The sequence below is a fragment of the Zonotrichia leucophrys genome, chromosome 17 (genome assembly GCF_028769735.1).
Source record: "Zonotrichia leucophrys gambelii isolate GWCS_2022_RI chromosome 17, RI_Zleu_2.0, whole genome shotgun sequence".
NCBI lineage: Eukaryota > Metazoa > Chordata > Aves > Passeriformes > Passerellidae > Zonotrichia > Zonotrichia leucophrys.
The window spans coordinates 4,929,365-4,950,032 of NC_088186.1; the positions used below are offsets into that span (position 1 = coordinate 4,929,365).

Below are 20,668 nucleotides of genomic sequence, written 5' to 3' on the forward strand. Positions count from 1 at the left end.
GGAATCTCAGAGAGGTGCAGCAAAAGGCAGCTCCAGGGACAGGGTCTGACCACAGAAGGTGCACAGCCACCATCAGCCTCCATGGCCCAGCCCTGGTGGCTGTGGGCTCACATCTCCTGGGGCCAGCAGCCCACATCTCACACCCCACACCATCAGCTGGGACTGAAATGGTGTTTTGGGAACTGCCTCCATCTTCACCATGTGCAGAGAAGCCACGTCCTGCTCTTGCTGCTTCAGGGGTTTGACACCAGGGCAGGATTGGACCTTCAGGGCTGGACATTGGCCTTCTGGCATTGCTACATCCAGACATCCTCCCCTGTATGGTCCAAGGCCAGGCAGGGAGGTGTCCAAGCCTTGGGAATTCTCCCACACACTGAAGGAAGCTGCTTTCTTCAGGCACAGCTAATATTTAGCCACAAAACACCTACATAAATCAATAAGAGTGCAGAGACCAAGTGGATTAAACAAACAAAAAGACTATTTCAGTTTAATAATGGTTAATGCTGGGGTGTCCCACACCCTCCCCAGCTCAGGGAATTCCTCCCTGCTCCCTGGTGGGGAGGGATGGCCACTGTCTCCCTTGCTGGCCACTGTCACCCAGTTCACCTTCCCACCCCCACATTTGGGGACTGACAGCAGTCAGTCTGACATCCAAACACACCCAAAGCTGTGTTTGCTCTGGGATTTGGGACCTGATTGCAGGAGATTGGTGGCACATCTTATCCCCCATGGGATCCTGACCCTCCTGCTGAGTCAGGGCCCGGCCCTGGGTGAAAGGAGCACAGCTGAGAGGGGCAGGGGTGTCTGGGAGGGACACAAGAGGTACAAGCTCAGCATTCCCTGAACCACATGCCCCACCGATGGGGTGGGGAGGGACAGGAGGAGAAATGATCCCCTCCTGCCCCTGGGCTGTGTCAGTAAGGGTAGGGCGAGACGGAGATGAGGAGGAGGAAGGTGCTGGGCGCTCGCTGCCCGTCCGGGAGCAGCGCCTGCACCTGCAGCCGGTGCGTGCCGGGCTCCCGCAGCGGCCGCACGGTGGAGACGATGCCCCGGCCCCGCTCGCTGCGCAGGGCGAAGGGGCTGTCGGGCTCCGGCTCCAGCAGCCGGAACACGGGCCGGTGGCGCAGGGAGGAGGCCGGGGTGAGGCGCAGCACGTCCCGGCGGGCAGCGATGCCGAGGGGCAGGGGCAGCAGCTGGTACTGCAGCGTGGGGGGACCCGCCGGGCCGCAGAACGGGGGGCAGCGCCCCACACACAGCCTGCGGGAGAGATGGGCAGAGTGTGGGTGCTGGGGAGTGGGCAGGACACTCGGGGGAGTGGTGGGATGGGCAGAGCGGGATGGGCACTCCCAGCCCCACAGCAGGACTCACCCTGGGCTGGAGCCTCTCCGGTACCCAGCCGGGCACGGCACGTCTGTGCAGAGGGCACCTCCGCGCGTGTTGAAGCACATCTGGCTGGGGCCGCACTGGATTGTGCCCTCCGTGCACTCATCCACATCTGCAGGGACAGAGGGGACAGCTCTGGGGTGGCTGAGATGGGGGTTCAATCCCCAGCCCCCCCACATCTGCCTGGACACTGAGGCAGTGAGACATGAGTACTGACTGTGGGGATCTGAGGCTGGGAACAACCGTCCTGAGGAAAGAGAAAGGCTTGGAGCCCCAAAAAGATGACACCCAGGGCACCATGGGGAGGGGGCACCCCCCTGGCACCCCTGCACTGACCGTGGCAGGTTTTCCCATTGGACAGCAGCCGGTAGCCAGAGGGGCAGAGGCAGCTGTAGCTGCCCAGGCTGTTCCTGCACTCGTGCTGGCACTGGTGCGGTGTCTGACACTCGTCGAGATCTGTGGGAGGAGAGGGGTGAAGCAAGAGGGGAGGATCTGTCCCCTCTGGTGCCACTGCCCTGGGCCAGCCTTGTCACAGACATCTTTTATGAAAAATCCTTTCCTTAGGATTTTTTCTCCTGAGAAGCTGAGAGGCCTCAGGAACAAAATGTGAACATGGATTATCTGCTGCTGTGGAATGCAACAGGTGCATCTGTGATTGGTCTCATGTGGTTGTTTCTAATTAATGGCCAATCACAGTCAGCTGGCTCGGACAGAGAGCCCAAGCCACAAACCTTTATTATCATTCTTTGCTATTTTATTCTTAGCTAGCCTTCTGATGAAATCCTTCCTTCTATTCTTTTAGTATAGTTTTAAATATAATATATATAATAGAATAATAAATCAAGCCTTCTGAAACATGGAGTCAGATCCTCATCTCTTCCCTCATCCTCGGACCCCTGTGAACACGGTCACATAGCCTGGCTCTCACCTCCCCTTCCCAGCAGAGCAAAAACCACAGGGCACGAAGCGATGGGCAGGGCAGCAAGAAGGACACCAGGCACCTTTTGGGGACAAAGTAATCTCTGAACTCCCTTCAACACCCTTCCCCAAGCACGCTCACCAGTGCAGGTGCCATTCCTCCTGATGTAGCCCGTGGGGCAGGGCGGGCCCCGGGCTCCCCTCGCAGCATCCTTGGCCACACGGCGCAGGGCCAGCTGGCTGTACCAGGACCGTCCCCGCGGGCGGCTGCTCGGGCCCTGCCGGCTCGGGGGAGTGTCCCAGGGCTCGCTGCTCGCCGTGTCCCCTCCCTCCATCCCCGCCGTGCCGCACCGCCCGCCCGGCAGCACGGCCTGGCCAGCGGGGCACAGGCACTCGTAGGAGCCCCGCAGGTTGCGGCACTCGAAGGCGCACGGAGGGGGGAAATTCAGGCACTCGTTGATATCTGGGGAAGGAAAGAGGTGGGGAGCTGCGGCTGAATGGGGGAATGAGGCTGGAACAGGGCAGGAGGGGTGACCATGGGCCCTGAGAGCCCAGCTCATACCCAAGCAGGGCCAGCCCGTGCCCAGCGTGCGGTACCCAGGGGGGCAGGAGCAGCTGTAGGAGCCAGCAATGTTCTGGCAGACCTGGTTGTAGCGGCAGGCATGGGACCCCTCGGTGCATTCATCAACATCTGGGGAGAGGGACAGCGTTGGGGGGACAGGGAAGTGCCACCAGGTCCCCTTGCCATCCTTGTGCCCCCTCAGAAAGCATCCATACCCATACAGTACAGCTGCCCAGGGTCTGGGGTGAATCCCAGCGGGCACTGGTCTCTGTCAGACCCTGTGAATTGAGCAGAGACAGTGTGACATATCACTGCAGGGACATGGCCTTTGCACCCTCACAGACACCCAGAATGACCACAGATCTCTATCCCCACGCTGGGCACTCCCCTGCTCACCTGCATCGAGCCAGGCACGGAGCTGGAAGCGCAGCTCCTGCTTGGCTGGGTCATACGAGGCTCTGATGGCTCTGGCCCGCAGCTGCTGCACCCGGGGGGGCTGTGGGCCCACGGGGGGGTCGAACACGATGGTGTGGTTGCAGTGGGCACGGAGGAGGCGCCCATCCCGCAGGAAGCTCTGCACCGAGCCCCCAGAGAGCTGCCCCGCGCCCGTCCGCACATAGCGCTCGCTGAAATCCTGGGGAGAGGCAGGGAAAGGGGTCAGGCCATGCACCCCAGTGCTCCCGGCACGGCAGCCGTGGTTCCATGGGGATAATGGGCAGGGGCAGCACCTGCAGCAGCAGCACGGCATCGCCCAAGCGCTCGGGCACGGAGCCGCTGATGACGCTGTCCAGCCGCAGAGCGCCAGCGCCACCCGCGCCCCGGGCCCGGTGGGTGACACGCAGGAGCTCCCCTGCCAGGGGGAACAGCGATCAGCACCCACAGCACCCCACACACAGCTCTGCTCTGGATCAGCACGGTGCATGGGGGAGGTGGAGGCTGAGCTGACCAGGATCTGGCCAGGCTGTGCTGTCAGGGACCCCTCACCTGTGGCAAAGTGCAGCAGGGACTCGTGCTGGAAGGTGCCCCGAGTGAGCAGGAGCCCGTTCTGGGCTGCCCCGCGGGCCTGGGCCAAGGACCAGTAAATGGGGGCCATGATGGTCACCAGCACCCGCATCAGTGGCCCTGGGAATGGGGAAGAAAGGGTAGAAAGGGTGCCACCATGGAGCCAGCACCCTCCTGGGGCACCCAGGCTGTCCCATGTCACAGACATCTTTCATGAAAAATCCTTTCCTTAGGATTTTTCCTCCTGAGAAGCTGAGAAGCCTCAAGAGCAAAATGTAAACAATGATTATCTGCTGCTGTGGAATGCAACAGGTGCATCTGTGATTGGTCTCATGTGGTAGTTTTTATTTAATGACCAATCACAGTCAGCTGGCTTGGACTCTCTCTTCAAGACACAAGCCTTTGTTATTATTCTTTCTTTTTCTATTCTTAGCTAGCCTTCTGATGAAATCCTTTCTTCTATTTTTTGAGTACAGTATTAGTATTATACTTATGGTATTAGTATATAGTATTTAGTATTATAGTTTTAGTATAGTTTATATCATAAAATAATAAATCCAGCCTTCTGAAACATGGAGTCAGATCCTCATCTCTTCCCTCATCCTAAGACCCCTGTGAACCCTGTCACAGTCCCATCCCTCCTTGCTCACAGTGGAAGGTTTGGGGGGAAAAAAGGTTTGATTTTGGGAGAAAAAAAAAAGAAATATTAACCTTTCCCCCAAGATTTACATCTGACAGAGGTCCAAACTCTCACCAGGGTGAGGATGGAAATGTCCACTCACCTATGGCAGGTGGAATGCTCCCAATGCTGCTCTGGAGGGTGCTGGTGCTGGATTCAGAGTCCTCCAGCACACTGGCATCCAGGCTGGACACACCGAGCTCGTGGCCATTGATGACACCGACCAGGCTGCCCCGCACCTGGTGCAGCTCCCCTGGGGCAAAGGGGATCAGGGTCAGGTCAGGCAGCAGCACTGGGACTGCACTGCCTGGCCTGGCTCCCCTCTCACTAATTTGCATGTCAAAAAAAATCTCGTTTTCTGGAGGTGAAAGCAGCCAGAGCAAGGCAGGCAGTGTCCCTGCCTGGCTGCAGCAGCCCCCAGGGAGCCCGTGGCTCCAGGCACAGTGCCATGTTGACAAGGGATGTTGTGAGTGTGGCCCTGTGCCTCGTCACACCAACAGGCACTGACACCCCCAAACCCTGCTCTGTATCAGCCTCAAGGCCCTGGCAGAGCCCCAAGCTTTTATTTGCTTCTCCAGCGTGCCTGGCAGCGAAAATGCCACCAGCCACACCAGGGCACATGGGGCACTTCCTCCAGCCTGGCTCTCTGCTCCCGAGGGGCAGCACGACAGGATGTGTCTGTGCACTCAGCAGAGCCCCTGGGAGAGGGGAATTTAATCACAGCAGAGGCAGGAAGGCTGAGGAGAGGCAAGTGAGGGAGAGGCTGCTCGGGACAGGGCCTGCTTGGGCTCCAGCTGGGCAGCGCGGGAGAGGAGAGGACAAAGCAGAGTTTGAATCACGGGGGTAGAACAAGAAGGCAATGTCAGGGTGGAGGTCTCACCCTGCAGGAACAGCCCTGCAGGCAGCCCCAGCCCCTCACCTCGGACATCCAGCGAGGCGTGGGCGGCAGCAGAGCCCAGGGCATTGCGGGCCAGGCAGGAGTAGGTGCCAGCGTCACGGTGGGTGACAGAGGGCAGCAGCAGGGTGGCATTGGGCAGGACACGAGCCTGGAGACCCTCGGGCAGGGGCTCCCCGTCCCGCTGCCACTCCACGGAGGGCGTGGGCTGCCCTGACACCGCACAGTGCAGCAGCACCTGCTGCCCAGCAGGGACCCGCAGCTCTGCTGGTGTCACTGTCACCACCGGGGCACCTGGGCGGGGAAGGGGTGCAGGTAGTGATCATGGATCAGGGGGAGTTGGAGGGCCTGGGAGGTGACATAGTTTGCAATCCCTTAAAATAAGGGTGTAGAAGGGGCCAGCACTCACTCTGCAGAACGAGGGTGACAACTTTTGCCGCTGTGCCCGCGTCATTCTCCGCCACACACCGGTACTGCCCCACATCAGCGCTCTACAGGACCAACAGCATCAGCACAGCGTTTTGCTTTGCCAGGAAAGCACCCTGAAATGTGCCAGCACCCCCTGAGCCCCGCTCACCCTCACAGCACGGATGGCCAGAGATCCATTCTGCAGCTGGTGCAGGCGCCCGCGGGCCACCACGGGCACCCCGTCCTTACTCCAGCGGATGAAGGGCTCAGGGTGACCCTGGGCATGGCAGTGCAGGAGGACATCACCTCCGGAGCGCTCCACCTGGTACGAGCTGGCGTCCCCCTGTATGATGGGTGCCTCTGGGAAAGGGAAAAGGGTGGCAGAGGAGCGGGGCTGGCCAGGCATCGGAACTCAGTCCATCCCTCCGGGTGTCCAAAGTTGCCAAGGACCCTGCCAGGGGGCTCAGAGACCCTGGCATGCAGCCCAGAACACCTGGGGATTTGATTATGACCCCTGGAGCAAGTTGCCAACTTTGTATGAGGACCTGAAAGTCACAGGAGTTTGAATGGTGTAATAATAAAATTATCACAGGGTGAAAATGTAGATTTGGGATTTTTGGTATGGGGGTTTTGGGGACAAGATGGAGGAACTTGGGCGTGTCCAGCCATTCTTCTCCTTCCTGTTCTCCATTTTCTGCAGTGATGTTGGCACTTTGGGACTGGTTTAGAGTAGAAGTGCACTGTCTAACATGATTGATAGGTATTGAGAATTAAGTGTAAATATGTTATAGGTAGTTTGTAGTATAATAAGACAACACCCCTCTGGGGCGGTCAGAGTGCCTGTGGCTGCCCTGCTGAGCAGATCTCAGCTGGGCAGAAAGAAAACTTTAGAGATAAGAATTAATAAACAATCTCAAGACCAAAAAGTGAAGAGTCCAGACTCGTTCTTCAGTTGTGTGGGCCGAAGCAGAGACATCCTGCACATCTCGGGGCAGCAATTATCAACCAAAACCCGAGAGTCAGGCTCCCCGGTTTCCCTGCCAGCACCTACCTGTGACAGAGACGAGGACAGTGGCCCTGATGGCCCCGGCGCTGTTCTCGGCGTGGCACACGTAGGTGCCGCTGTCCGTGGGCGCCGCCGCCTCCCGCCGCAGGATGCTCCGCCCGCTGTGCCCCGAGCCGCCATCTGTGGGGTGCAAACCCCAAAAAGGGGGATTGGCCATCAGCTGGCTAAACCCCGCACAGCCAGACGTGCTGGCACCCCGGGGACACAGAAAGGTGGGGCAAGGGTGGCACCAGGATGGCATCTCCCCCAGGTTCAGCATCCTCTGCCCAGGTACCGGTGAGGAGCTGCCCGTTGGCCATCCAGGAGACGCGGGGCTGGGGGCTGCCCGCTGCGGCACACAGCAGCTCCAGCCTCTCGCCCCGGCTCAGGGTGATGTCTGTGGGCAGCTGGGTGAAGGTGGGCAGGGTGTGGATGGACAGGGAGAGCCGGCGGACGGCCCTCCCAGCGGAGTTCACCGCCGTGCAGGAGTAGCTGCCAGCATCCCCTTCCTGTGTGAGGATGAGAGGGAATCACCTTGAGTCCGGGCTGAGCTACAGCTCTGCTGGTTCTTGTGCACCTAAAAAGTCACAGTTTGGACAGAACCCCTTTTCCCAGCCCACATTAACAACCTCACACTGCCCCAACCCTCAGTTTGCAGCACAGGATTGCACAAGGCTCTCCCTCTACCAGATGTATCCACAATCAGCCAAAAGCTCTTCAGCAGCAGAAGCCGCCTGTCCCTCATCACTCCAATCTCTCAGCAGCCGGTGCTCACCTGGACGTCCCGGAGCAGCAGCTCCCCGGAGGGCAGGACCGTGGCCCTCCCGCCCCGCAGCAGCGCTCCCTCCCGGCTCCAGGACACGCGGGGCTCGGGGACACCGCGGGCGGCGCAGGGCAGCAGCACCTCCAGCCCCTGCAGCACCTCCAGCTCCAGGGGGCCCGCAGCGATGGTGGGGGGCACTGCGTGGGACAGAATGGCAGGGAGAGCAATGGTGGGGGGCACTGGATGGGGCAGAATGGCAGGGACAGCAATGGTGGGGGCACTGGATGGGGCAGAATGGCAGGGACAGCAATGGTGGGGGGCACTGGATGGGGCAGAATGGCAGGGACAGCAGCGATGGGGGGCACTGGTGGGCAGAAAGCGGGAACAGCAATGATGGGGGCACTGGATGGGGCAGCAAGTGAGGGCACTGAGGTGGACAGAAAAGCAGGACAGCAGCGATGGGGGGCACTGGATGGGGCAGAATGGCAGGGACAGCAATGGTGGGAGGCACTGGATGGGGCAGAAGGGCAGGGACAGCAATGATGGGGGGCACTGGATGGGGCAGAAAAGCGGGAACAGCAATGATGGGGGCACTGGATGGGGCAGCAATGGTGAGGGGCACTGAGGTGGGACAGAAAAGCGGGAACAGCAATGGTGGGGGGCACTGGATGGGGCAGAATGGCAGGGACAGCAGCGATGGGGGGCACTGGATGGGGCAGAATGGCAGGGACAGCAATGGTGGGAGGCACTGGATGGGGCAGAAGGGCAGGGACAGCAATGATGGGGTCACTGCATGGGGCAGAAGGGCAGGGACAGCAATGATGGGGGCACTGGATGGGACAGAAGGGCAGGGACAGCAATGATGGGGGCACTGGATAGGACAGAAGGGCAGGGACTTGCTCACAGCTCGGCAGCCCCGTTTTGCTGTGGGGTGCTGGGGAGGGGCTGAGCAGAGAGGGAAGCACCGGGGCTGGGGAGGGGCCGAGCAGAGCAGGCAGCACCGGGGCTCTGATGGCCGCTGTACCTTGCACAATGAGCCGGGTCCTCCCCGCAGCGGTGCCCGAGGGGTTCCGGGCCATGCACAGGTAGGTGCCGGCGTCCTCTGGGGCTGCTCGGAGGAGCCGGAGCTGCCCTCTGGGGAGCACCTTCAGCCCAGAGCCTGGCAGAAACAAGGGACAGGATGGGGCAGCACAGCTCAGCCAGGGCACACATGGATGATGTGCAGGGACTGCTTCCCCCACAGAGGTGCCTCTTCCCAAGGAGTCTCCATGGAACAGCTCCAGCGGCCACCACACCCACCAAGGACAGCAGCCAGCAGGACCCGTGCACAGTGACAAACCCCTGGCACATCAGTCTCCCCCCAGGTAAAGGCTGGCAGGTGATGTGGGCTCTGCCAGCCCCCAGCTCACTTCTGCTCACCTCCAGCGATGCCAACACCATCCTTTTGCCAGGTGACCTCCGGCCGGGGGATGCCTGTGGCCTCGCAGGACAGCACCACGCTGGCATTGACCATCACCATCACCATGCCGGGCAGGGGCTTCAAGGCAGGGGGCTCTGTGGAGGCAGGGAAGTGCCACTTCGGGCAGAGGGCTCAGGACCCTCAGCAGCAGCAGCCCGGGGCTGTGTTTACCGTGCACCGTGAGCCAGAGGTGCTTGCGGGCCGTGCCCGCGGCGCTCTGGGCCGTGCAGGTGTAGCGGCCGGAATGTGCAGGCAGCGCCTGCCGGATCTCCAGGGCTCCTGCAAAACAGCAGCAGGAGAGGGGAGGTGGCAGCAGGGCTGGCAGGGACCCCTGTCCCCCCCGGGCTGTGCTGCCCCATGCTGTACTGTCGCTATAGGACATGAAACAACACAAGCGCACACCGCTGTTCTCAAGGTGAATAAAAAGCGAAGTTCATTTTCTGACTCTAACATTTATAGTTTTCTAAGAGTGACAGCAGATTGGAGGGTGACAGTGCCACCTCTCCAATGACACTGGACAAACTAACAGTCTATCAACTTTCTCTTCCTTCATAAAGGAACGCAAAACAATGAGTTATTTACAGAAAGTTTGTGAGGAAGTTCACTACAAGAATGTCAACATCAGAAGGCTTAGAAAATCTTAAAAAACCAGGGTGACACTGTACCTCGGGGCAGGACGCGGTACCCCCCTCCTCTGGTGCCCAGCTGAGCCCCCCCCTTGCTCCAGGACACCGTGGGAGGGGGCACACCCGAGGCATAGCAGGTGAGGACAGCAGGGGACAGCCGGGTGACAACGACATCTGTGAGGTCATCAGCGATGCTGGGGGGCACTGCAGAAAGGAGGGAGGGAGGTTGTCACAGACATCTTTTATGAAAAATCCTTTCCTTAAGATTTTTCTCCTGAGAAGCCTCAAGAACAAAATGTAAACAATAGTTGTCTGCTGCTGTGGAATGCAAAAGGTGGATCTGTGATTTGTCTCATAGAGTTGTTTCTAATTAATGACCAATCACAGTCAGCTGCCTCAGACTCTCTGTCCAAGACAGAAACTTTTGTCATCATTCTTTGCTATTCTATTCTTAGCTAGCCTTCTGATGATATCCTTTCTTCTATTCTTTTAGTATAGTTTTAATATACTATATATCATAAAATAATAAATCAAGCCTTCTGAAACATGGAGTCAGATCCTTGTCTCTTCCCTCATCCTGAGACCCCTGTGAACACGGTCACAGGAGGTGGGCAGGGCTGCATGGCAAATTGTTGAAGAGGATTCTGTCCCTGTTCTTATGGACATGAGTATTTCTCTTTCCCTCTTGTCCACCCCCAAGCCCAGCTCTTGGGTGGGCACCCACCCAGTGTGGGGCTGGAGCACACCCATGCCACAGCCAAGGTGGTGACAGACCCTGGGAAAGACTCTCAGCAAGACCCCCAGCCCCAGGAGCTCACCATGCACAGACACGAGGAAAGCCTTTCGAGCCTCCCCAGCAGCGTTGGTGGCGATGCACTCAAACCTGCCCTCATCCCTGGGAGTGGGGCTGGAGATGAGCAGCGACCCCAAGGACTGCAAACTGTGAGGGCAGAGCACACATCAGCATCACCCCTGTACCCCAGGGAGCAGCAGGAGGGGCAAACCCCACCCTAGAGGGGAACAGGTACCTGTAGGTGCCGGGTGGGAGGTGCAGGCTCAGGGGATGGCCATCCTTCTCCCACCTGACGTGGGGCTCAGGGGACCCCCAGGCGTCACAGCCCAGCGTGGCTGGCTGCTGAGCCAGCAGGGTGAGGTTGGAGGGCCCAGGTGTGATGGCAGGAGGGACTGTGGGAGGGCATGGCAGCCATGAGCAGCGCTGGGTTGCAGGAGGGGGAGCCCAGGGGGATCCATCTGCCTCTCCTGCTCACCCAGCACGTGCAGGTCCAGGCCACGCCGGTCAGAGCCAGCAGGGCTGGATGCCATGCAGAGGTAATGGCCCAAATCCTGGGCCTGGACAGGGTCAATTTGCAGGGAGCCACCTGGCAGGAGCTGCAATCTGAGGAGGGAGAGCAGGTGAACCCTGAGAGGGCTCTGCATGGCCAGGCTGCATCACACAGGGAGCAGGGGCAGGGAAGGTGACAAGGGCCACTGCAGCCACACACAACTCTTGCCCTAAGCTGGTGTGAGGACAGAGCACAGCAATTCACAGCGTGACTGGCACACTAATCACCTATTGCTGTGGAGGGTGGCACGACCTGAGAGCCATCTCTTGGTGCCACCAACCCACAGAGGCTCATACCTGTCACTCCCGGGCAGGGGCAGGAGCTGGCCGTCCTTGCGCCACGTCACCCGGGGCACGGGCCACCCCTGTGCCCGGCAGGGCAGCACGGCCGAGGTGTTCAGCAGCACCTTCACCTCCTGGGGGCCCTCCTGGATCTCGGGGGCCACTGTGGCAGCACCCAGAGACAGCACCGAGAGTGTGGGACAAGGCTGGGGGAGGGAGGGAGCCAGCACAGAGCAGCCCTGCGGGCTGATGGTGTCCAGCCCTGCCACCCCTTCACCAGACCATAAGACAACCCTATAACATCCCACATCCTGGATTTAACGCAGGGAAAGGCAGGGAAAGGCAGGGAAAGGCAGCACTCACCCTGAACCCGCACCCGGCCACGTGGGTCGCTGTCCCCAGGGGTGGCCCTGCAGCTGTACTCGCCACCATCTGCAGCTGCCACTTCCAGGACCTGCAGGAAACGCCCCTGGGCCAGGAGCTGCCTGCGAGCATCCTCCTAAAACCACCAGGAGCCCATGAGCAGGGACCCAGCATCACCCCCAGCACAGCCCCGTGCTGCTGGTGACGGTAGCCAGGCACTGACTGTGACTGTCCCTGTCCCCTCACAGGTACCTGCAGCACGGAGCCCTCCCGGTGCCACTCGATGCTGGGGTGGGGCTCAGCACCCTCTGGGCACTCCAGGAGGAGCTGCCCCCCTGGCACAGCCGTGATGATGGGGATGACCTCGGTGCTGTGGGGTGCTGTGGGACATGGCCCAAGGGGGGTCAGGGTGGGCTGGGCACCCCCATCCCTGTCCCCATCAGTCATGCACAGGCCCCCACTCTGCAGGACCAGCACTGGGCTCCAGATCCCTCTTTTGGAGCCCACACCAATCCCAAAAAAGGAGGTTCTGGCTCCGTGGTCCCCCAGGGGTTGGAGCATCCTACAGCCCCCTCTGCTCCTCGCTGCTCTGAGGGATCACACTACCTTGGATGCTGACATGGAAGCTCCTGCTGTCCTCCCCTGCAGGGCTGGTGGCCAGGCAGGTGTACAAGCCAGCATCAGCCACCTGAAAAGCCAGGAGAGGGGAAAATTGAGGCACAAAACCAAAATCCAGGCAGGGATAAAAAAGTGGAACTCCTACCTCAGTGCTGTCAATGTGGAGCGTGCTCTCATTCCCTGTCACGAGCGAGGGCCCTGCCAGCAGCTGTCCATCCTTCTCCCAGGTGACAGTGGGCATGGGGACACCTGTCACCACACACCTGAGCCCTAGAGGGGTGCCCACCGCGATGGATATCTCAGTGGGATGGGACCCAGCCTCGACACGGGGTGGCTCTGCAAGGCACACAGCAAGGCAGGAGGGCTCATCCTCTCATTGCTCCCAAAAAACTGGCTAAGCTGCCCTTCCCAAATCCCAGAGGGATGACACACACCCATCACCACGAGGTGGAAGGCTTTGCTGACCTCCCCCACTTCATTCACCACCAGGCAGGAGTAAATGCCTGCATCAGCTGGTGCCACAGCCACCAGGCTCAGCTGTGGGCCCCCGGGCACCTGGGCCCTCTGCTGCCCCAGGGGCTCCCCGTTCTTCAGCCAGGTCACTGTCGGTGCTGGGGACCCGGTGGCTTTGCAGGTGAAGGTGACATCAGAGCCCTGGGCCACCATCTGCTCCTCGCTGCTCTCGGGGCTCTCCAGGACAGGGGGCACTGGGGAGAAAAGGCAGAGAAACCCCGGACACCGGGGCCGGGTTTGGCCACTCCCTGCTGTCCTGCGTGTCACAGACATCTTCTATGAAAAATCCTTTCTTTAGGGTTTTTTCTCCTGAGAATCTGAGAGGCCTCAGGAACAAAATGTAAACAATGATTATCTGCTGCTGTGGAATGCAAAAGGTGCATCTGTGATTGGTCTCTTGTGGTTGTTTCTAATTAATGGCCAATCACAGTCAGCTGGCTCGGACTCTCTGTCTGAGACACAAGCTTTTGTTATTCATTCTTTCTTTTTCTATTCTTAGCCAGCCTTCAGATGAAATCCTTCTTTCTATTCTTTTAGTATAGTTTTAATATAATATATATCATAAAATAATAAATCAAGCCTTCTGAAACACGGAGTCAGATCCTCATCTCTTCCCTCATCCTTGCACCCCTGTGAACACGGTCACATCCTGCGAGCAGCCAGAGGCGGCTCAGCCCTCCTGCAGGAGGCTCTGGGGCTGCTCCCAGGCTGGCCCTGCTTTGTTCCCACCCCAGCAGCGGAGGAATGGCTCAGGATTGCTCGGGGATGGGTACAGTGCACAGAGTGTGTTCTGCCAACACAAGCAGTGCCCAGGTGCCCGTGCCGTGCCCTCCCAGCCCCTGCCCAGTACCCTGGATCTGCAGGACGAAGCTGCGATCGGCCACTCCCGCCCGGCTGGAGACAACGCAGGTGTAGAGTCCAGCATCGGAGAGCTGAGCCTGGGAGATCCTAACGCGGGGTGGGACACGGGGATGGGGAGGGGACATCAGCTCCGGGTGAGCCCCTGCTCCCCAGGGTGACACCTGAGGGTGCAGCAGCCCCAGAGCCTGACCATGGCTGCAGGGTCCCTTCTCACCGGAGGAGGTGGCCAGCCGAGAGCAGGGTGACACGAGGGGACAGGCGGAGGGGCAGCCCGTCCTTCAGCCAGCTCACATGCAGCGGAGGGGACCCCCGTGCCCAGCACGGCAGCGTCACCGCGGCCGACAGGACAGCCCGGGCCACCTCGGGCTCCTCCTCGGCGCCTCTCTCGATGGTGGGAGGGACTGGGGAGAGGACACGGGGGCTGCTGGGGCTGTCGGGGCGGGCTGGCCCCCGTGCTCCCCGCAGCTCCCAGCCCTGCTCACCCAGCACGTTCAGCGTGTGCAGCCGCGCGTCCTCGCCCAGGCTGTTCCGGGCCAGGCACGTGTAAGCCCCGGAGTCGGCGGCTCGCAGCCCCTCCAGGAGCAGGGCGCTGCCATCCGGGGACACCCTGCGTCGGGAGGGCGGGACAGTGACCCGTGTGCCCATCCCATGGGGCACAGGCGCTCTGTTGTGCCAAGGATGAGGATTCTGGGCACACTGCAAGGTCAGGGTGTCCACTGGGACTCTGCCAGGGTGACAGTGGCCATCCAAGGCTGCCAGGTTTACCCCAGGATGACATTCTCCCAGCAAAGAGCTGGGATGAGCACATCCAACAGAAAGGAGCACAGCTCACCGTGCCTTGCCCAGCAATTTTGTATGTGGGACCACTGGGCCCCTGGAATGTCCCCCCCAGACTCACCGGGCGTGTGAGGGGGACTGCAGCCCCAGGGGCCGCCCGTCCTTCAGCCAGGAGATGTGGGGAGTGGGCTGCCCCTGTGCCCGGCACTCCAGCCTCACCCCGCTGCCCTCCAGCACGCTGTGCTCGCTGGGGTCCCCTGCACTGCTGATCCGGGGGGGCGCTGCACGAGAGAGAGGGAGGCTGAGGAGGAGCAGGGGAGGAAGGCTCAGCTCTGAGCTCCACAGGGAGCAGGCTGCCTCGGGGAAGCCCTACCTCGCACCAGCACCAGGAAGTCCTTGCGTGTCTCGGCCCCCTGTGCCAGGCAGGTGTACCGGCCCTGGTGGAAGGGCTGCAGGGGGCTGAGCAGGAGCTGGGCCCCCCCGGACACCAAACCCTGCTCTGGGCTCATCTCTGCAAAGAGACAGGGTTAAGCAGTGCTACTCCACTCAGCCCTCCCCAGGATCAATGTCAAGCTTTCCCCTTTTTCCCCAGACCCAGGTTTGGGGACACTGTTAAAGCCAAGCAGGGTTTCTGCAGAGCTCACTGCTGGAGCTTTACAGGAGAAAAGAGCCACTGGTTTGGGGGCAAACCCCTGTCCCAGCAAGCACCCCAAGGGCTGGTACCCAGAGAGTTCACCCCCTGCATATTCCTCCCTCATCCCCCATCCCATGGCTTTGAGCCTCAGGAATGAACCTGGGATCTCTGAAAAGCTTGCAGGGAACAGGCCAGACCCTTCATGCTCTGTCCCCTCCCTGTGCAGCCCTGAGGGTCTCTTGCAGTGGGGTTAGAAGTTGGGAAACTGAGGCAGGGCTGAGAGAGGAGCAGCAGGAGGCTGGGGGTGGCAGGCTGGCACAGCAATGCCATGCACACACACCCAGAGGGTGCCCATCCTTCAGCCAGGTGACAGAGGGCACGGCCACACCGGTGACGTGGCAGCTCAGCACCAGGGGTGTCCCCATGTCAGCCTCCAGCGTCTCCTGCTGTGGGTCCTGGGTGCCGGGGGGCTCTGAGGAGGATGAGCAGGGACAGGGGTGTGAGACAGAGCAGGGCTCGCTGTCGGCTCCTCAGGGTGGGCTCGGGGACAGCTCCTGGCTGAGCCCTCACCACTCACCATGGATGGTGAGGATGAAGCTCTTCTGGTCCTGGCTGGCCACGCTCAGTGCCATGCACGTGTAGGTGCCTGAGCTGGAGAGCTGCAGGTCAGGGAGCTGCAGCACCCGAGAGTCTGGAAGGAGCAGAGAGCAGGGAGTCAGGACAGCCTGGAGCAGAACCAGGGGACTGATCCCCCAGCACCCGGCCAAGCTCCATGCAAAAGGAGTCTGGCCATGGAATTTCCAAATTTGAGGCCCAAAGCCTTGCTGGGCCCCACAGGAAAGGGCACTGAGCTCCCAGGAAGCAACAGGGTGGAGCCTGCAGGATGCAGCCCTTGGTGCTCTCCAAAGGGGATCACTCAGCCCTGTGTCATTAGTGCGTCATTAGTGTGTCACACAACACAAAGGCTGAGTTTGAGACTCACAGGTGGCACCCAAAAAAGGGGGATTAGGGGACCTAGAGCTCGAGCTGGGGCACAGGCAATGATGCTGGCTGATCCCAACACACCTGGGGTGACAGTGCCCTCCTCTCCAGGCCGCAGGACGTGGCCGTCCTTGTACCAGGTGATCTCTGCAGCCGGGTGGGGCTGGATGTCACACACCAGTGAGACGCTGCCATTGACAACGCCATCGACCTTCTCGGGGTCTGCAGCCACACTCCAGGGAGTTTCTGTGCCCAAAAGACAGTGCCAAAGGGGAGCCATCACCGTGGGGGCCAATGCCACCCCAGGAGGAAGCACACACCGAGCCTTTGGCCTGCTCAATCTCCTCACACAGGGTGAGCGTGACCAGCACAAGGGACAGAGCCAGCCATGCAGTTCCAAAGCCACAGGGAACTCCAGTTGGTGGAGAAAGAGGAGGAGGAGGGCAGTAAATCAGTGACCCAGGGAAGGGGAGATGCCTTACCCTGCACAGAGAGGGCAAAGTGCTTCTCAGCTGAACCGGCCGGGTTCTCAGCCACGCACGTGTAACTGCCAGCGTCACCCACCTCCAGCATTGCCACCTGCACAGGGGAACAGATCACCACTGAGGGCTGCCCCAGAGCACCACTGAGCTGGAGGGATGCTGGGGCTCCCATGGGGACCTTGGTGAGACCAGAGTTGCCACCTTTAGGAGGAAACAATGCCCCATCCCCTCCATCCAGTGTCTCCTGGCTATGTTGGAGAGAGCCACCTACATAGCCACCTACTTAGGGCAACACCAACCTGCAGGACAGTGCCACCCTCCAGGAGCTGGTGCCGTAGGCCAGCCTCTATGGGGACATCATTCCAGAGCCAGGACACCGTGGGCTCTGGGTGCCCGGTAGCCTCACACTCAAACTGGACAGTGCCATTGATGGTGGCCGTCACCTCCTCCTCCTCCAGGTCCTCTGTGCCACCACGGATGGCCGGGGCAGCTGGAAGCAGGAGGTTATGGGGCTGCCAGGTGCCTCAGCCCAGTGTCCCCTGTCCCTGTACTCACTGAGCACCTCCAGCTCGTAGTGCAGGCGGTCCCGGCCCGCAGCGTTGGCGGCCTCGCAGGTGTACCTGCCCCTGTGCTCCTCCTGCACCGCCTGCAGCTGCAGCACCCGGCCCCCTGTGACACGGGACAGAGCACAGGGTCTGTGGGGTGTCCCCCAGCCCTGCCCTGCCCAGCCCCAGGGACCCAGAGGTCCCACGGTGTCAGAACTCAGTGCATCCCTCCGGGTGTCCAGAGTTGCTGAGGACCCCACTGGGGGGGCTCAGAGACCCTGGCACACAGCCCAGAGCAGCTGGGGATTTGATTTTGACCCCTGGAGAAAGTTACCAACTTTGTATGAGGACCTGAAAGTCACAGAAGTTTGAATGGTATAAGAATAAAATTATCACAGGGTGAAAATGTAGATTTTAGGATTTTTAGTATGGGGGTTATGGGGACAAGATGGAGGAACTTGGGCATGTCCAGCCTTTCTTCTTCCTCTTCTTCTTGTTCTCCATTCTCTGCAGTGATGTTGGCACTTTGGGATTGGTTTAGAGTAGAAGTGCACTAACATAGGTGATAGGTATTGGGAATTAAGTGTAAATATGTTATATGTAGTTTGTAGTATAAAAGGGGAGCCACCTCGGGGGCAGTCAGAGTGCCTGTAGCTGCCCTGCTGGGCAGATCTCAGCTGGGCAGAAAGAAAATTTTATAGATAAGAATGAATAAACAACTTCAAGACTGAAAACTGAAGAGCTCTGACTCTTTCTTCAGCTGTGCAGGCCGAAGCAGAGACATCCTGCACATCTTGGGGCAGCAATGAACAACCAAAACCCGAGACCAGGGGTGCTGTGTGTGGTGGCAGGAAGGGGACAGGCTCCATCCTCCTCCATGCTGTGGGTGTTCTCAACCCCCAAGGCCACAGCAGTACCACTCCCAGCTCTCAGAGTTGGGGTTCACACTCATTGCCCATTACCTTGCAGCATCAGCACCCCCAGGCCGGGGGAGAGGGGCTCCCCATCCTTGTACCAGGTGAGCTGGGGAGGTGGGATGGCACTGGTGTCGCAGTAGAGGGCGGTGGGCTGGCCAAGGACAGCCTGCCGGTGCTCGGTCACCTCCCCATCCTGGTCCTCCTCCCGATAGAAGATCTCAAGGGCTTCCCTGGGGCCTGTTTGCTGCTGGAAGATGGGGGGCACTGCGGGGACAGGCTGTGGTCAGCTGTGGGGAGCAGGGACATTGATCCCCAGGTCCATCCACAGCATCTGCCCTCACTGCAGCTCAGGAGATGTTTGTTGTTTGCCAGCAGGCTTAAATTTCTTCTCCTGCTCACCCTTCAGTGCTCCCACAAGGGGTCCTGAGAACCCCTGCCCTTGCTGAGACCCCCCTGCTCTGGGTGCTGGCTCTGCCCAGGGCTCACCTTGGACGTGCACAATGAAATCCCTGTCATCTTCACCCACAGCATTGGTGGCCACACAGGTGTAGTGCCCTGAATCTGAGACACCAGCAGCTGGGATCTGGAGGACCTGCCCCTCACTGAGGATCTGGATGTGTTCAGAGCTTTCCAGAAGCTGAAGGGAAGAAAGAGAAGGGCAGGAGGAGGATTACACACTCAGGAGTGGGGCAGAGCCCAGCCACCTCTACAAAGGGTATTTTCCCTTTCCATCCAGCTGGGACAGTCCCCAAACCCATCAGCTCCTCCCTGGGCACAGCTGGACAGTCCCAAACCCATCGACTGCTCCCTGGGCACAGCTGGACAGTCCCAAACCCATCAGCTCCCCCCTAGGCACAGCTGGACAGTTCCAAACCCATCAGCTCCTCCCTGGTCACACCTGGACAGTCCCAAACCCATCAGCTCCCCCCTCGTCACAACAGGGACAGTCCCCAAACCCATCAGCTCCTCCCTGGTCACAGCTGGACCTCACCTGCTTGTCCTTGTACCAGAGGATGGTTGGCTGGGGCACAGCCCAGGTCTCACACTCCAGCACCACCGTGCTGTTCACCCTGGCTTTCACCTCTTTCACAGCAAATTCCCCCAGAGGATCCTCTCTGGCAATCCAAGGAGGAACTGGTGGGGAAAGACAAAGGGAAGCAAAGGGCAGCCAAAGGAAGCAGCGCTGGGCTGGTTGCAGTGGTGGGGTCACTGCAGGAGTTAGGAGGGATTTGGGGAGCTCCCTCACCCAGGACCTTCACAGCATAGCTCTTCACAGCCTCCCCATCCTCGCTGGCCACGATGCAGCTGTAGGTGCCCGTGTCCTCCTCCTGGGCATTCAGGATCTGCAGCCCGTGGCCACCTGGGCAGAGGGGGAATCCTGAGAGGGTTCTGCTCACAGCCATGGCTCTCTCTCCCCGTGCAGCGCCTGAAGGCATCTCCAGGGACCTGCTGAGCCACTGCAAGCCTGGCTGGAGGGGGCCTGATGCTCTCCTAGAGCCCAGTCCCAGGCTTATAAAAACCAGCACTGAGGAGGCTCATTATTATCAGAGGATGCAGCACTTCAAGAGCTGCATCCAGCTGATCCCTGAGCCCTCAGGTCCTGCAGGATGATGATTTCTCACCATCCCACTGTGCTGGACCCCTGCCAGACCAAGAAAAAGCCCCACACCCACTCCCCAAGATATGCACAGCAAGGAAGCACCACAGCCATGCAGAGCCAGGGGACAGCAGCAGTACCAGGGAGAAGGAGGACATTTCCAGATGCTTGGAGAGGAACCTGGTCCTTGAGCCAGGTGATGTTGGGAGATGGGTATGGTGGGGCCTCGCAGAGCAGGGAGATGGGGTTGTTGATGATCACTGTCACCTCTTCTGCAGCAGCAGCATCCTGAGCAGAGGTGGGACTGGCTGCAGAGACGTGGCTGGGTGTTAGATCAGCACTGGCACACACTTTGGCTTCCCAGTGCTTCATTCCCCCAGCAGAGAGAACGATCCAAGTTCAGGGAATTGGAATTGACACAGTTTGTGCCAACTTCAGACTCTGCCCCGTCCTGCTGCCCTCCAAAACCACAGAGATCCAGGAGACACATCCCCTCTTCCACAAGCCACCACCACAGATGGATCCTGCACTGAGCAGGTGCTTTCTGCTCCTCCAAGAGGTCTCACAAGGGCTTTGGGACAGCTCCACGCCACACTTTGGCTGCAGGACTAAGGGATCCTCCCCACCTACATTAAAACCTACTAAGTCTGCTCACACCTGAGACCCTGCCTCCATCCAAAGACATCTCATACCCAGAACATCCAGCAGGTAATTCTTGGTCTGATTTGCCACAGAGTTGGAGGCCACACAGGAGTAGAGACCAGCATGGGCCAGGGAGGCCTGGGGGATGTGGAACAAGGAGCCATCTGGGGAGATGGAGAAGGTGCCAGGGAGAGGCTGGTTGTCTTTCATCCAGGTGATCTGGGGTTGTGGGTTGCCTGTGAGGGATGGAAAATGGGTTTTGGTCTTTGTGTGAAGTTTTTCCATGTGTGAGCACAGCCTGGCTGGGGTCACTGTCGGAGCTTTTCTGGAAAGCAGGGACATCATCCCAAATCAGAGTTATCATGACCTGGATC

At 59.8% G+C, this 20,668-nt stretch overlaps 1 protein-coding gene across 1 annotated transcript in view; it reads right to left on the reverse strand.

The window, feature by feature from the left end:
- Positions 1-513: 513 nt before the first annotated feature.
- The window catches only part of HMCN2 (hemicentin 2), a 37,646-nt gene continuing 17,491 nt past the window's right edge, over positions 514-20,668 (reverse strand). Inside the window, exons 34-79 of the mRNA XM_064727771.1 lie at positions 20,345-20,530; positions 19,793-19,960; positions 19,302-19,415; positions 19,047-19,189; positions 18,542-18,692; positions 18,101-18,319; positions 17,149-17,262; positions 16,893-17,083; positions 16,594-16,690; positions 16,196-16,357; positions 15,708-15,821; positions 15,471-15,602; positions 14,870-15,007; positions 14,618-14,777; positions 14,202-14,326; positions 13,934-14,120; positions 13,709-13,806; positions 12,780-13,052; positions 12,491-12,681; positions 12,334-12,415; positions 11,980-12,107; positions 11,728-11,863; positions 11,380-11,527; positions 11,009-11,136; positions 10,769-10,925; positions 10,559-10,680; positions 9,780-9,944; positions 9,286-9,393; positions 9,075-9,209; positions 8,680-8,814; positions 7,668-7,852; positions 7,188-7,401; positions 6,899-7,033; positions 6,017-6,207; positions 5,849-5,930; positions 5,464-5,733; positions 4,648-4,797; positions 3,848-3,985; positions 3,592-3,713; positions 3,260-3,497; positions 3,079-3,141; positions 2,864-2,992; positions 2,444-2,764; positions 1,720-1,839; positions 1,369-1,495; positions 514-1,257 (exon numbers count right to left, since the gene is read on the reverse strand). Of these exons, the coding sequence (XP_064583841.1) occupies positions 915-1,257; positions 1,369-1,495; positions 1,720-1,839; positions 2,444-2,764; positions 2,864-2,992; positions 3,079-3,141; positions 3,260-3,497; positions 3,592-3,713; positions 3,848-3,985; positions 4,648-4,797; positions 5,464-5,733; positions 5,849-5,930; positions 6,017-6,207; positions 6,899-7,033; positions 7,188-7,401; positions 7,668-7,852; positions 8,680-8,814; positions 9,075-9,209; positions 9,286-9,393; positions 9,780-9,944; positions 10,559-10,680; positions 10,769-10,925; positions 11,009-11,136; positions 11,380-11,527; positions 11,728-11,863; positions 11,980-12,107; positions 12,334-12,415; positions 12,491-12,681; positions 12,780-13,052; positions 13,709-13,806; positions 13,934-14,120; positions 14,202-14,326; positions 14,618-14,777; positions 14,870-15,007; positions 15,471-15,602; positions 15,708-15,821; positions 16,196-16,357; positions 16,594-16,690; positions 16,893-17,083; positions 17,149-17,262; positions 18,101-18,319; positions 18,542-18,692; positions 19,047-19,189; positions 19,302-19,415; positions 19,793-19,960; positions 20,345-20,530 (7,235 nt within the window). The 3' untranslated portion in view covers positions 514-914. The remainder of the gene's footprint in view (positions 1,258-1,368; positions 1,496-1,719; positions 1,840-2,443; positions 2,765-2,863; positions 2,993-3,078; positions 3,142-3,259; positions 3,498-3,591; positions 3,714-3,847; positions 3,986-4,647; positions 4,798-5,463; positions 5,734-5,848; positions 5,931-6,016; positions 6,208-6,898; positions 7,034-7,187; positions 7,402-7,667; positions 7,853-8,679; positions 8,815-9,074; positions 9,210-9,285; positions 9,394-9,779; positions 9,945-10,558; positions 10,681-10,768; positions 10,926-11,008; positions 11,137-11,379; positions 11,528-11,727; positions 11,864-11,979; positions 12,108-12,333; positions 12,416-12,490; positions 12,682-12,779; positions 13,053-13,708; positions 13,807-13,933; positions 14,121-14,201; positions 14,327-14,617; positions 14,778-14,869; positions 15,008-15,470; positions 15,603-15,707; positions 15,822-16,195; positions 16,358-16,593; positions 16,691-16,892; positions 17,084-17,148; positions 17,263-18,100; positions 18,320-18,541; positions 18,693-19,046; positions 19,190-19,301; positions 19,416-19,792; positions 19,961-20,344; positions 20,531-20,668) is intronic.